We start from the raw sequence: 16,389 nt of genomic DNA, 5'->3' as shown, positions 1-16,389 counted from the left end.
ATGCCTCCGTCGAAGGAGGCATGTAGTCTAGACACACCCATAGAATCACAGAATCTAGGGATGGAAGAGGCCTCAGGAGGTCATCAAGTCCAGCCCTCTGCCCAAAGTAGGACCAATCCCAACTAAATCATCCCAGCCAGTGCTTTGTCAAGCCAGGACTTAAAAACCTCTAGGGATGGAGATTCCACCACCTCCCTAGGTAACCCATTCCAGTACGTCACCACCCTCCTAGTGAAAGTTTTTCCTAATATCCAACCTAGATCTCCTCCACTGCAACTTGAGACCATTGCTTCTTATTCTGCCATACGTCACTACTGAGAACAGCCTCTCTCCATCCTCTTTGGAACCTCCCTTCAGGAAGTTGAAGGCTGCTATCAAATCCCCACCACCGCACTCCTCTCTTCTGCAGACTAAATAAGCCCAAATCCCTCAGCCTGTCCTTGTAGGTCATGTGCTCCAGCCCCCTAATCATTTTTGTTGCTCTCTGCTGGTCCCTCTCCAATGTGTCCACATCCTTTCTGTAGTGGGGGGCCCAGAAAGTGATACAATACTCCAGATGTGGCCTCACCAGTGCTGAATAAAGGGAAATAATAACTTATCTAGATCTTCTGGAAATGCTCCTCCTAATGCACCCTAATATGCCATTAGCCTTCTTGGCGACAAGGGCACACTGTTGACTCATCTCCAGCTTCTCATCCACTGTAACCCCCAGGTCCTTTTCTTCTGAACTGCTACTTAGCCAGTCGGTCCCCAGCCCATAACAATTCTTTGGATTCTTCTGTCCCAAATGTAGGACTCTGCACCTCATCAGATTTCTTTTCGCCCAATCCTCCAATTTGTCTAAATCACTCTGGATCTTATCCCTACCCTACAACGTATATACCTCTCCCCCTAGCTTAGTGCCATTTGCAAATTTTCTGAGGGAGCAATCCATCTCCTCATCCAGGTCATTAATAAAGATGTTGATACAAAACCAGCCTTAGAACTGATCTTTGGAGCACGCCGCTTGAAACTGACCACCAGCCAGACATCAAGCCATTGATCACTTCCTGTTGGATCCAACAAACTAGCCAGTTTTCTATCTAGCTTACAGTCCATTTATCCAAATCATACTTCCTTACCTTGCTGGCAAGAATATTGTGGGAGAGCATTTCAAAAGCTTTGCAAAAGTCAAGGGATATTAGATCCACAGACTTTCCCATGTTCACAGAGCCAGTTACCTCATCATAGAAGCTAATCAGGTTGGTCAGGCATGACTTGCCCTTGGTGAATCCATATTGACTATTCCTGATCACTTTCCCCTCTTCCAAGTGCTTGAAAATGGATTCCTTGAGGATCCTCTCCATGATTTTTCTGGGGACTGAGGGAAGGCTGACTGGTCTGTACTTCTCTGGATTGTCCCTCTTCCCTTTTTTAAAGAGGGGCACTACATTTGCTTTTTCCAATTATCCAGGACCTCTCCCGATCTCCACAGGTTTTCAAAGATAATGGTGAAAAACTGCAATTGTAACCACCACCAAGGCGAATTTGAACCTGGGACATTTGCCAGCTCCCTCAGTACCGTCAGATGTATTAAATCAGGACCCATGGATCTGTGCATGTCTAGCTTTTCTAAATAGTTCTTAATCTGTTCTTTCTCCACCGAGGGTTGCCCACCTCCTTTGCATACTGTGTTGCCTAGTGCAATAATCTGGGAGCTGACCTTGTCTGTGAAGACAGAGGCAAAAAAAGCATTGAGTACTTCAGCTTTTCCCATGTCATCTGTCACGCGGTTACTTCCCTCATCCAGTAAGGGCCCCACAACCTCTCTGATCACCCTTTTATTGCTCACATGACTGTAGAAACCTTTCTTGTTACCCTTCACATCCCTTGCTAGCTGCAATTCCAATTGTGCTTTCACCTTCCTGATTACTCCCCTGAATTCTTGAGCAACATATTTATACTCCACCCTAGTCATCTTCCAAGTTCCCACTTCTTATAAGCTTCCTTTTTGTTTTTAAGCTCACCAAGGATTTCCTCGGTAAATCAATCTGGTTGCCTACCATATTTGCTTTTCTTACTGTGCACTGGGATGGTTTCTTCAATAAGGTTTTGTTAAAATACTGCCAGCTCTTCTGGATTCCTTTCCCCTTCATGTTCACATCCCCAGGGATCCTGCCCATCAGTTCTCTGAGGGAGTCAAAGTCTGCTTTTCTGAAGTTCAGGGTGTGTATTTTGCTGCTCTCTTTTTTCTTCCTTTTGTCAGAATCCTGAAATCTACTATCTCATGATCAGTGCTGCCCAGGGTGCCACCCAAATCTACTTCCCCTACTAGTTCCTCCCTGTCTGTGAGCAGCAGGTCAAGCTGTGCATGGCCCCATGTCAATTCCTTCAGCACTTGTACCAGGAAGTTATCCCCAACATTCTCCAAAAACTTTCTGGATTGTCTGTCTATTGCTGTATTGGTCTCCCAACAGATCTCAGGATGATTAAAGTCCCCCATGAGAACCAGGGCTTGTGATTTGGAAGCTTCTCTTAGTTGTATGAAGAAAGCCCCGTCTACATCATCCACCTGATCTGGTGGTCTATAGCAGACACTGGCCACAACATCACATCTGTTGCTCCTGCCTCTAAAGACTCTCAGCATGCTTTTCTCCCTCTATATTCTGTAGGTCTGAGCAATCATACTGCTCTCTTACATACAGTTCAACTCCTCCTCCTTTTCTCCCCTGTCTGTTCTTCCTGAACAGTTTATACCCTTCCACGACAGTGCTCCAGTCATGTGATCATCCCACCAAGTCTCCATTATTCCCATCAAATCATAGTTCTTTGACTGGGCCAGGGCTTCTAATTCTTCCTGTTTTTTCCCAGGCTTCTTGCATTCATGTATAAACATCTTAGAAAACCAGTTGAATGCCCTACCTTCTCCATTCGAATCAGGGGTTCTCCTTTGTTGCTCCTTCCTCCTTGTGTTCCTTCCCAGTATCCCACTTCCCCACTTACCTCAGAGCTTACCTCAGATGGTCAGCTTCCCCCAGCAAACCTATTTTAAAGCCCTCCTCACTAGGTGATACAAGTACTTGGTGATATAAGTACACATGTGTTTTATTACACTACAATAGCTTATTAGATTTTGCTGAATCAGAATCAGTACTTTTATTACATTGATATAACATACATGGGGGTATTTTGTTTTGGTTTTGCCACTTAAACTACGCTAGCATAGTTAGAGCAGCAAATGTTTAATATATAGGCAAGATCTTATATCTTACAACTTGTTTGCTCAGTAAGGGGAAACTATACAGGACACTAGATTATCCCCTACAGTGAAAAAAGAATTTAGTTCTCCTGAAAAGTGGCAGACTAGCAGCTCTGGATTTATCTGAGGTGCAACAGAAATTCAAGCATCTCCACAATGCCAGCTAACATACCTCAGAGTCCTGGTTTGGAAGGATCAAGTCTAACACTGAGATAGAAGGTCGATCTCCAAGTCCAGTCAATTCTTGGCCTCTGGCACTTGAGGTCCAGAAACCCCACTGTCTGAACCCCTAAAGTAAGCAATTGAATCAAGTGATGGTCTATAATGTTACTGCACTATAAAAGTGTCTCAAGTAAGATTTTTCCTGAAAGCCTGTGGCATACTGATGATTAATATTATAAAATGTAAGGAAATTGTGGATACTCATTAATATTTTGCTTTAATCTCTGAGACTAATGGAAGAAGCGGGTGTTTTCCCAACAAGAAGGGAAGGCATCTATCTATCTATCTATCTATCTATCTATCTATCTATCTCCAATGTAAATTAAGCACTAGGGAATCAAAACAATGGAAATCCTTTTTACATACAAATTAGGAGGGAGAGTGTAAAGTCCATAGAAATGGAAGAACAGGAAGCCTTCTGGATCTTGTAACAACATCAATGTACTTTGGGGGAAGGTAAGCGGAAACAGAGGCATCCTTCACTTCAAGAGTCAAAGAAATGAAATATTTTGGGCCTTGTGTGTTGCGGCCTGACAAAGGACCACTGGATAAAATCCTCAGTCCAACTAAGCGGCCAGTGCTGTGGACTGTCTCTGTAAAGGAGCAGTGAATGGGATAAGGTTTTGCATGAGTGCTGCAGGGCAAGGGCTGAGCTTTGCAGAGGAGACAGTTTGGGGAAAACTCTGGGCAGGAAAGGCTTGTTGGTCACTAGAAGTAACCAGATTGGTGGAAGCAAAGGTAAGGTCACTATGCTGCTGGTGTCAGGGATCTGAATCAAGCCACACAGCACAGAGACCTCTACAAAGTTATAGGGTCGTGACAACCACTTCCTGGCATGGTCTGAACCCCAAAGTGTCATAGCTTCTCAGTCAAGTCTGCCAACAAATTAATTCCAAAAACATTCGGTTGGTGCCGTGATAGAATCACGTAGTTTAAGGAGCTGGACTCTGACCATCAGTTTTCACCCATCACTATTGGGTGATCATCAATCAAAGGCTCTAGTGCAGCGTTTCCCAAACTATGGGCCGTGGCACAGGAAAAATTACCAGGCCTCAGCATGACTGCTGGGAGGAGAGCAGAGCGGGGTGGGCAGGGAAGAGGCGGGGAGAAACTGGCCACCAGGAAGCAGTGCTGGGGCAGCGGGGCTCTCCCAGTGGAGATCCAGGCAGGCGGGCAGGCAGGCAGGTGGGTGGCCAAAGCAGGGCTGGGAGCGGCGGATCTGTCCCGCAGAGATCTGGGCGGGTGGGCAGCGAAAGCAGGAGTGGGGGAGTGGGCCTGTCCCGTGGAGATCCGGACATGTGGGCAGGCGGGCAGGCGGCGGAAGCAGGGTTGGGGGCAGTGGGGCTGTCCCGCAGAGATGGGGGGCAGCGGGCGGGTGGCAGAAGCAGGGTTGGGGGTAGCGGAGCTGTCTGGCAGTGGAGATCAGAGAGGGCAAGCGGCGGAACCAGAGCTTCACAGGGGGAGGGGGAGCTGGCTGGGGAAGATCAGAAGGAGGAGGAGGGGAGAATCAGCTGCCGGAAGCAAGGCTGGATGGGGGCAGCGGGGCTGGTGGGGGGGCGGGGCTGACAGGGGGAGATTGGTGGGTGGCGGGGGGAACCGGCTGCTGGAAACAGGGCTGGACAGGGGCAGCAGGGCTGGTTGGGGCGATCGGGAAGAGAAAGGACAGGGAGCGGGACTGACCTGGGCACATGCAGACCCTGGCAGACAAGTGAGTCTGGCCGGGGATTCCATTTTGCTCCCTCCATCCCCCACATACCCTCCCTGGAGTAGTTGTGAACTGCCTGGCAGGTAGACACACTCAGACAGCATGAGCACATCTACCAGCCAAGCAGCTAAGGACTAATACACCTAATTATAATAAAACGTATACCTAATTAGAAAATACCAGGCATTTTAAATGTCTGGTAATTTCTCAATTTCTTTCCCAGACAAAACCTTCAAATACCGGACTGTCCAGTATAAAACCGGACACCTGGCAACTCTAGCCCTCCTTGCACCCTCCCTCTTAGCCAGATACCCTAAACCCAATCTGCTCCTGCGCCCACCTCCTGAAGTGTTCATGTAGCACCGGGTCCCCCAAGCCCTGGCCCAGGCTGGGTGGAGGATGCAGCCGGGTGAAACACTGAAAATGTATTCATTTTTCATTCTTTTTTTTTATATGCGTTTATATTTTTGGGCTGCAAAAGACAGTACTGAAAAAAATGGGTTCCAACTAAAGTAAAAAGTTTGGGAAACCCTGATATAGCCAGCTTTCTATCCATCTTACAGTCCATTTATCCAAACCATATTCCCTTAACTTGCTGCAAGAATATTGTGGGTGACTGTATCAAAAGCTTTGCTAACGCTGGCACTGGGGGCTTTGGGAGGACCAGAAACAACTTATTTGAATATTCATAATTTGCTTATTGAATATGCAAATATATGTTACCGGTCCTCCAAAAGCTCGTGAATGGATTTACTGGTCCCCATGTCAAAAAGTTTGGGAACCCCTGCTCTAGTGTATCTATATCATCCTGACCACGGGGGCCTATTTTCCTCCACAATGCAGTGGGATTTTTAACTTCAATCTCAAAAGACAGCATTTTTCAAAGTGCAACAATCCCCCTCTTCTGTATAGCACTTCAGCGTCAGCACTTTGGGACACATTCAGTTCCCATGAAACTCCACGTATGTCAAGGAGGATCAGTCTGATTGATTTTTATCCAGTTCTGGTATTGAAATCATGATCTTGTAGCCTAGAGCCAAGAATGGAATAATCTAAAGAAACTCCAGGACGGAAATAGGTAGGGAGAAGATGAAGGAAACAGAAAGAGCTGCTTCATCTGTATCAACCCTATCACCCTAGGTAGCACATCTTAACACAGCCCACGTGAGCAGCCACAGCAGAGCTGTAATGGTTTTGTTATAGAGGCAGGAAGGCGAGAGGAAAGATTTGGGAGAGTGGTTGAGCTCACTGCATGCTGTGGATCAAAGCTTTGCAGAGGTTGAGTGGGTGGTAAGGAAATGGTGGTGTGAGAGTTGGGCAGGCCAGAAAGCAGTGGGCTATGATGTGTCACAAAATGTTAAGGAACTCCCTCAAAAAAATGTAGCCTCTGATGACAAAATGTGTGGTGTTCCCTGGTTCAAACAGTTTCCCTGCACCTTCCTGCCCACAAAAAAATCCATAAATAGCTTATTCTTCCTTCTCCCTCCCCTACCAGAAATTCCACATTTACTGCCCCTCAGGCATGTTCCCACCAACCCAGTTCAATACATCAATCCTTCATCTCCACTCCTGATCCTGGGGACCTCACCCATCACCACATCACAGAGGCTTCTTTAGGTGGCTTCTCTATCTGGCAGATGTTCCTCACAGTAATAACACCAGGGAGGAAGCAGGTGGTCTTTGGTGTCCACTGGCAGCTGGGGTAACAGGCTGATCATACGGAAGCATCTAGCAATGAGGTGTCAGTTCCCCTCCCCTGGCAGGACTGGCGGGTGGGCAATGAGACTCCCCTAGCTGTTGATAAGAACACATACCCCTCTCGCCAGCATCTCCCACTAGTAACTTAGGCAGCTCAGTACCAAGCCATACGGGCTTTTGTAAATCACAGTCTACGGTGCCTGTTTTGCCCATTTATTGTACAGGGAGTCTAGGAGCCTAGCTCAGGCTTTTTTCTAGGCATCTGAAAATGTGTGCATCTTGGGCTAGGCACTTTCCTTTGTCAAGATGCTTATTCCTGGGAAGACATGAAACCTCTGTAACAAGGGGGTCACAAGAAACTCTTCCAGCTCCATCAGTGGGAGCAGTTCTTATAGCCTCTGAATGGTGGATCTATCTACAAAGCCCCAGTGCACGAGCAGGCAGAGCTAATGTAGCCTCCGATGAGGAGTGGCAAACACTGAGCAGTTTTTCCTGTGGGGGCAGATTCTTCATCTCCTCAGAATTCCAGAGGGTGCTGCCTAGATAGCTGGGCTGGCTGAGTTTTGGGAAAGACTCTGTAGTTACATACCAAACTATCACATCTCTTAGGCAACATTCATTCATCCGGTCTGCTCTTCACCTAAATAGAATTAGACCAATACATGCCAGTAGGTGATCTGATCCATTGTTTTTAAATCCTCCATTTACTTTAAGAGTTACTAACAATGTTTATATTTCTTCTCTTGAAGATTTTCTCTCTCACACCGAGAAAAATGAACACAATTCTTAAGGAAAAATAAGTAAGTGTGCGTTCCCAGTTGTGCCAGTATTATTTAAAATAAAAGTGAACAAGAAAAAAGATCCATAATGTTTTTACTGGGTCTTTGCCCTATGATCAATGTTCCCTGTATACTGAAAGATTTGCTATAAATGTAACATTACCCAGAGTTTATGTGGTAAACAACATGATAAATGCATAAGCAGCCAGAGTTTATATCATTAGGATGTCTTTATGATTACAAATCTACAAGCACATAAACAACAAACTCTGATGGGGTTACTTCTAGAAGCAACCTTTGAATGTGTGCATTTTGCTAGAAAACAGAAATCATTCGCATTTCTAAACAATAACCGATGCAATTACAGAGGCGAACAGCAATAGGGAAGTAGAAACATCTCGTTTTACATTCTAGGCTCTTAAACAAAATTAAAAAGCTACAGCTGAGCAGATAATTATTTCAACCTTAAATACAGAATTCACTTCCAGTGAATATTGCATTACTCAGGTCCATAGCAAATGAGAAGTTGTTTCATAGATGTTCTTTATCTGTGTCACAAATCCTTTTTGTTTGATGCTATATGTGTTTGTGCACATAGATGTGACAACTGGCTTGTTTTTCTCTGTGCTTGAATAGTTTAAAGTGCCATACCAGTTCAATATTTGCATCCATGGAATAATGCAAAAACAGACTTCCAGACATTAGGCTACATCCAGATTGCACGCCTTTTTCGACAGAGGCTTTGTTGACAGATACTGTTGAAAAGCCTCTGTTGAAAAAGAGCATCTAGACTACGATCAGTATTGTCGAAAAAGAAAGCCGCTTTTTTGAAAGAGAGTCAAAATGCTTTCTTTCGAAAAAGCACAGTTTCCATGCAAAAGCACCTTTTTTTTCGAAAGAGTGCTTTCAAAAAAAGGCATTATTCCTTGTAAAATGAGGTTTACCGCTGTCAACAAAACTGCTATCGACAGAATGCAGCGGGTAGTGTAGATGCAGGTATAGTTTTGTCAACAAAAGCCAACTTTTGTAAAAAAAAAAAACCTGTAGTCTAGACACACCCTAAGAGTCAGGTGATTTTTCCAGCTACCCCGTGCCATACCAGACTAACTCCACTAACATCAATAGAATTATTCACTGATGTAAATGAGAGCAGAATAGCCCGCTCTGCTTGATATAGTGTTTGGATGCTGGATACAACGAAATGTTTTTTTCTAACTGGAAGGATCCCTCAAAATTTTGCTGTCTCTCTACTCAGTTACTTTCTTCTCTGTTTTTTCTAACATGAGGAATGGTTCATCAGAACCCAGAAGTGTGCAATTCCAGCAGCCTGATCATACATTGCCTATAGGCTAATTGCTTCCTATCTTCTGAGTATATCAGTTCAGACTCCTAGATATGTGAGCATATGTATCATTCCCTGCTGGATAATTCTTGCTGCTCAGACACTACATAGGACATTTACCTTTTTGTAGCTTTTAATGAAGTTTGTATTATTAAAGTCTAATCTGTGAAATGAAAGCCTTGGTTTTCTCATGACATTTATGTATCAATGTGTATCTGTGGTTGATCATTTCTTTATAGTTTTAATGTGAGGTTTTCCTATTTTCACAATGAACGAATATTTGAGTGAATTAATCTTTCAAGATTACATAAATGGGTGGACAATTGATCAATGAACTCCTGTTAGGGTGTGGAAGGGCTTTAGGCCTGATCTTGAGCTCACTGACATCAGTGGGAACAAAACCACACAGAAACGCCTGTCTATGTTGTACACACAAAGGACTATGTTTCCAAAGACTGCTCTCTTCTTTTGCATCTGCATACATTTTCACCTGCACTTAACTGATGCAAAGATCTGCTCCCATGATAGTAAACATTCTAACTTTGCCTGCTCAAAACCAGCACTTTCTAGGGTTAGAAATATGTAAAAACTCTGCTCAAGTGCACTTGCCCACAAAGTGCAGTTACAAGTATGTGTTCAAAAAATTGAGACGGTACATGTACCATAGCTCAGGTAAAAGTCTGGCTGAACATTGACCTTCAAACAGTCCCCTAAACATTTGAGTAAAATTGTAAAGAGGCAAACCCTTCAGTTCTTACTCACACAAAATTCCCTCTTTAAAATCACTTAGGGTGTGTCTACACTGAACTCTGAGCTCGAAATAAGCCATGCAATTTGAGCTACGCAAATTGCGTAGCTTATTTCGAGTCAATTTCAAAATAGCTTATTTTGAAATTTGGTGCTGTAAACACAGCACCAGATTTTGAAATAAACCACTATTTTGAAATGTCCCTTACTCCTTGTGGAGCGATGTTTCCAGGGACATCAGAATAGCAAGCTTGTTATATTTTAAAATAAAGGGTTTACAGTTAAGATGCAGAAAATGCTATTTCAGGATATCAGAAGTTTCCCAAAATAGTGACACTGTATAGATGAGCATTTTCAAGGCAAGAAATGCAGGAAGAAGGAACATTTCAAACAGGAGTTAATAAAAAACCAGTGGATTGTGCGATATAGGAGGTCAGACTAGATCAGAGTTTCCCAACCTATGGGTCACAACCCATATATGGGTCGCCATTACATTTCAAAAGGGTTGCCAAGTGTCTCCCCTGATGGCTCTGTCCCCTCCCCTTCCCCCAGTTTTTGAATTGCCTCGAGTCACCGAGTCTTCCTGAATTGTCAAAATGGGTCCCCATCTGGCAAAGATTGGGAACCGCTGGACTAGATTATCCCAATGGTCCCTTCAGGCATTATAATCTAAGCATGTAACCCAAAACAAGCCTCTCTCTAGATTTAGGAACTGATCCAGATCTGGCCACTGTGAAAACTATATAGCTTTTGGTGTGAAGTGGGCACAGATCTAAAAACAACTCAGGCCCTGCTTATTCAGAGACAAACACAGAACAGGACCAATGAGAAGGAAGAAGGAGGCTGGCCATTTTGGAAGAGAGAGTAGGGAGGATTTTGCCCATTATAAAGACAGAACCGCGGACGGCAATTCCGGATCCCTAGACAGAACAGTGGGACTCCTGCCCCGCCCCTCCCCCCACACACTTGGCCAGAGCCAAAAGCCCCTCCCCCAATGAAACCTCAAGCGCCATCCGCTCAAGCAGAGGATGTCCTGGCTAGTCGTAGCCCCATCCCCCACCTGCCCAAAGGAGTCCCTCCACTGAACAGAGGAGCCCCACACCAATTGCAGCCACATCTCCCACCCTTCCCCAGACCCAACCCTGCAGTATTTGCTACTCAGCTGGGGGTTCCCAACTGTCACTACCACAGCATAGGCTGGAGTCCCTGGGCCCTTTGGCAATTGTCCCTTTCCCCCACTCTCCTATTGGCGGGCCTGCATAAAGAGCTTCCATAGCTACAAATCTGTCAGGCTGCCACTCATCTAGATTTCCACTCCTGACCAACACTACCCTCCTCAAGCCTGTGCCATGGCCCATAAGAGGAAAGGGGGTGCACACTAAGCAGTGCCAGGTAGTCATTGGCAGGGTTGCTTAAATGTAGTAACATAAGAACTGCCATACTGGGTCAGACCAACGGTCCAGTATTCTGTCTTCCAACAGTGGCCAATGCCACGTGCACCAGAGGGAACGAACAGACCAGGCAATAGTTGAGTGACCCACCCCTCATTGCCCTGGTAGCTTCTGGCAAATTGAGACTAGGGACACCATTCCTGCCCATCCTGACTAATCGCCATCGATGGACCTGTTCTCCATGAACGTATCTAGCTCTTTCTTGAATCCTTGCACTCAGAGCAGATCCCCAAACTGTGTTAGAATAAATGAAGACCGACAGCGAGGCCAGCTGATGTTAAGCAAAATGGGAAGCAAAACAGCTGCCTACTCAGGTAGGTATCTTGTCAAGCAATGCTGGATTTGGCCCATAGTTTGGAAGCAGCAATTACAACATGTTTTAAAATTTTAGAACCCTGGCCACTAATTGCTCAAAGCATTTCGTCTCTGCAAGATGAACAAAGGTGGAATATTTAGAGACAGTGGCATTTTGTCATAATATGAGATATTGTGTAGTTAATGAAAACAAATTGTAAAGGGTAATATATGTTACTTAAAAACCTACACACATCTGTAATGATTATGTAACCTTTGTGACTTATCTGCAATTGCTCCATGATAGAAAAACTAAGACCTGGGTATGAGGCTGCCACAATCAGGAAGCAGAATTTAGAGATTAGTTTCTGGAATCTTTACTGAGAAAAGCTATTTGTGAATATTGCTTTATTTCATAAACCAAAGTTTAATTTTCTTGAATAGAGAATACAAACACTAGGAAAAATGAAATATATAACAATCCTGCTTCACTATGGATAGAGATTAGACGACAATCTTTATTTTTCCAACTACAATTTATGGATTTTATAAAGTACAAGTCAGCTGTATGATATAATTTAACAGTCTTTTTATGTAATGAATAATGCAGAGTTGCCAAGTTCAGAATTTTATAATGAGTCTAACAATATTTCATTTTATTCTTCAAGTCCTAGGCACCGGACACTCAGGTTTCATCATTTTCATCTTCATAGCCTTCAGGGTTGTAGGCAAAAGCATGACAACATGCCACAACAGTGCTTCAAGGATTCAAAAACAAGTCATGAGGCCTCAGAACATTTTTGTTATTTTTGAATGCTTATGGTTGGAAGGAGTGGGAATGTAAAGAAATGATTGTGACCATTTATACCAATGACCATTTTATGAGGAATTTTTATGAGGAGTTGTTTCGGGAACATGCAGATACGGTGGAGAGCTCTAATCCTTATAGATCCAAATACATATTTAGAATGAAAGTAAAAGCAAAGAAGGGAGACTGTGTTTAGGATTATTTGAGATAGGATAAATTCAAGTTAAGATTTTCAAGAATCTATGCTGAATGCCAGAGTGCCAGTTCTACATTTAGACATCTGATTTTCAAGTTGGCTGAAGCTCACCACTTGTCCAAATATGGACAATAACTTACTCAGATTTGGTGCTGAAGTTAAAGCCTATGGGGTGTTGAACTTGAGCTTCTGGCTAGAGTTAAGAGAAGTTGCTGTATCTTCACTGATATTTCAGCCTCAGTTAAGTAACAATGGTCGGGTAACCACAGGTAAGAACATATTTTATTTTCCTGTATGGTAGACCTATCAGAAGGGGGTTTGACCTGTCAAAAAACAGCTAGAATGCATAATATCACCCCTCACAACAAGTTCATCAGTTATGTTTTACTGGAATTGTGCCAGTAAACAGCCTAGTAACTCATTTATCAGATTATGTAAACAGTAAACAACCTTTCCCATATATATTATATATTTACATATATGATATTCTGTGCCTGTGAAGAGACAGATATAACACCAAATAAGTATGTTACAAAACAAGGGCTATAATATGCCAGCTTTACTCCTGGCGAGAAGCACCTTCAAAAAAAAACCCCCATTGAAATAAGGTTGATTAGTGTCAGAGTGAGGTGCTACTCAATATGAGTACAGAGAGCAAAATTTGGCTTAAGTGAATAATTTGCCAGCCTGTCAAAAATAACTTTTGCGGTTGAAAAATGTAACCACAATCTGTACTGTCTGTGATATGGTTTAATTGTTTTGGTATCTTCTGGATGTTTCATTATATACTTTGTAATAAAATTATCTATTGAAACTAATTGGCTCTGCTTATTATGTATATAGTGCCATAGTTGTAGGTACCTATCCTGAAGAGTTTAGAACTGAAGGCCCCGATTCTGCATATACGTATGCCCTCTTTTAACTTTTTTGCACTGAGTAGTCTAAGTTGCCTCTGCAGGATCAAGGTATGAAAGGACACTTAATAAGACCAATGAAGACATGATAGATTCATCTCCTCAGTTCACAAACACTGAAAAAGCATAAAAGGAAGCAGAGATTGGAGCACTAAATCAGCACCATCAAACTCTGACAGACAGGCATAGTGAGGATTCCCCGTCAAAGTAAAGAGTAATCAGCTTCCTTTGTGTTATCCTCTACTACAGACCTGGCTAAATGAAACACATCTAAAAGACTGCACTGATATGCTCTGTGCCTCTGGAGCAGAGGGGGAGGGAGAGCGGGACACGGAGAGAAAGCACAGGGTGGCTGGGAATGGTACCCCAAAACCTAGCAGTCTCCCAGTGCAGTATGTGAACTACAGCAGAATAGTTTGAGAGTGAGATTCCCAGAGTAGCCTTTCCCCACTTCTTTCTCACTGTCCTCTGAATTTTCCCCTACCTGGGTCACAAGAATATACACTTTAAAAAACAAAGGTGAAAATAAGCCCTGCCAGGAACCCCCATTCTCGCTAGTCAGCACCAACAGTGACAGGTCCCAGGACAGGGTGGTGAGGAAGCAGGCTGGAAGTGCAATGGAGACTGATGGTCAAAGAGTCACATCCAACAAACCCCAGCAGTGGCCAGCTGCTCAGCCATGGGATCCCTTCCAAAGAGCAAATTCCTGTTGCTAACAGAAGGATTTCAGCACTACCAACCAGCACAGTATCAGAGGCAGAGCTGGAAAGAGGCCAAAGTGATAATTTATTTTGCCTTCATTTCTCTAATGAAACCTCAGTGGAGCTGCCACGATACAGCCCAGATGCAGTTAGTTGCTCTGGAGAAGCCAGTCTCATTGCACGTTGGTTGTGATCTAAATGGAAGGGCCTGATCCAACACTCCCTGAAGTTAATGACCAGACTCCCATTCATTACAGGGGAAGTTGGATCAGGCTCTTTTATTGCATAACTACTGGGAAAACAAAAACACCCAAGAGCAGCTATGCTAACACAGTCCCTTTCCCTGTTTGCATATACACCAGTTTGTCCTTACCCTGACTGACAGCTGCACTGACTTCAAGCATTTAATCAAACCTGTTCTTTTAAAATTTATTATTACTATTAATTAGTATTATTATTATTATTATTCAGATAACCTGGAATAAGACACGTACTATGGGTTTAATTAACATTTGATCTGGAGAGATTGCCAGTTTGTGTTTGCTTGGGTGCACTTCACAGCGATCAGAAACAAAACAATGTCAAAAGGTGCTCTAAGTGCTCTCGGTCAAACAATTGTATAGGGTCAATGCGTTACATTTTATCAAGTTCCCTAGTCTTAAAATCTAACATTGTTCTTGGAGAGGAGCATGACTGTCCATGCCTCTGTCAGCCTGGCTCTCTGAGTGTCAGTGTGAAGCTTCATATTCAAGTTATGTAAGCTCCTTCGGCTAGTTACCTTTAAGTCTTTTATAGCGGTGCCGTTTTTAAGCCGTTTCAAATTCTGATCATTGCCTGCAGGTTTTAGGAAGCCCCGGGGTGTGCACCAGGCTTTCTTTTGTTTACCCCCAGAAATTGCCTAAGAGTATTTCAGGATGGGAGTTGAATTGGAGGATGTTTACAGAGCAATTAGCAGCTACTAAACTAATCGTGCGGGGAAACTCCTTGTTTTTAGTCCAAGAGGCACTGATCTGAGTCATACAGTGGCACTCCTGAGGAGTAGCTCGTAATGGATCTTTGCACCGCCACTATTTCAGGATGCTACACCTCAGGAGAGAGGGAGCAATTTTAAAGCGGCCCTGGTTTATTTTCATTCCTTTGCATTAACTTGCTCGCTGGGCTAACGGAGGGGTGTGTGTTCAAAGAAACGATTTGCTGAAGACGATCCCTTCTCAGTGAATACAAGGGGCACAGCCCCACACCCTCCAAGCATGACCTTACCACACACTGAAGGGCAATTTAATTGCACAGCCTATGTGTGGGGAGGGGTGGGGGGCACAGTGCCTGCAGTCGTAGTCTGCTGGGTTGAGAAATGCGTGCCCCGCTCTCCCCAGCGTGCAAGCGGCTGTTATCAAAACCAGTGCCTCCCACCCCGGCCTGACGCGGCCAGGCACTGCCCCCGAGCGCGGCGCTTACCTTCCGCGCCCCGCTGAAGCCGTATTCCGCAGCTAGCCGCCTGGCTTCGGGCTCGCCCCCTCGGCGCAGCTCCACCAAGAAATGGTTGGTGTAGACGGCTCTCTGCGCGGACGCCAGCAGGACGAGCGCCAGCAGGGAGAGCCCCGCGACCCGCCACCCTGCCCCGCCGCCTGGCTGCATGGTGCGAGGGGGAGACTGGACGCGAGCGCGGCGCTGCAAGGGGAGGCTCAGCGGGCGGCCGCGGCGTGTGCGCTCCCTCGGCAGCTGGCGCGGGGAGGCTGGCGGGGCTGCGCGCGGGGGGCTGGCGGCCAGATCTGCATTGTCAGCTCCTCCTCGCCGCTACTTCAGCGGCGGCTCCAGGAAAGCACCAACCGGGCGGAGGTGAGATTGCAGCGCTGCCAATCACGTGCGGGGAGGAGGCGCGGGGGCGGGGGGGGGGAGCCTTCCCCCCCTCCGCTCCCCCCCGCACGGCCGCTGCCTAACCCGAGGCGAGCGGAGCCCGCGGCGGCCTGATTCAGCACCCTGGAGAATTCCTCCAGCCCGGGGAGACACGCGGCGACCCGCAGCCGCGGTGGCCCTGGAGGCGAAGGGCTGCGTTCCCTTGGGCAGCAGAGAGGGGCTGGGGGGACGCAGGCGGGAGCTGCTCCCCGTCCCCCAAAGGCTCAGGGCAAGGCGCTTTGTGCATCCGTGCCCGGGCTTGCCCCAGCCTTAGCCCAAACCCAGCCAGCCCCGTGGCTCCGAGCCCCAGCAGGGATTTGGAGAAGGCTCTCGGACCGCAAGGAAAGGGCATTTGGTGCCACTGTCTCACCTGGCTCCCTCCCCTTCCCCCCCACGAGGAT

The 16,389-nt window shown here is 45.5% G+C and overlaps 1 protein-coding gene across 1 annotated transcript in view; it reads right to left on the bottom strand.

The window, feature by feature from the left end:
• The window catches only part of PCSK2 (proprotein convertase subtilisin/kexin type 2), a 195,255-nt gene extending 179,335 nt beyond the window's left edge, over positions 1-15,920 (bottom strand). Inside the window, exon 1 of the mRNA XM_075925556.2 lies at positions 15,551-15,920. Coding sequence (XP_075781671.1) covers positions 15,551-15,730 — 180 coding nt within the window. The 5' untranslated portion in view covers positions 15,731-15,920. The remainder of the gene's footprint in view (positions 1-15,550) is intronic.
• Between the last annotated feature and the right edge of the window lie 469 nt (positions 15,921-16,389).

Source organism: Pelodiscus sinensis, chromosome 3 (genome assembly GCF_052426305.1).
Source record: "Pelodiscus sinensis isolate ZL-2025 chromosome 3, ASM5242630v1, whole genome shotgun sequence".
Lineage (NCBI taxonomy): Eukaryota > Metazoa > Chordata > Testudines > Trionychidae > Pelodiscus > Pelodiscus sinensis.
This window is presented reverse-complemented; position numbering and strand designations above follow the sequence as displayed.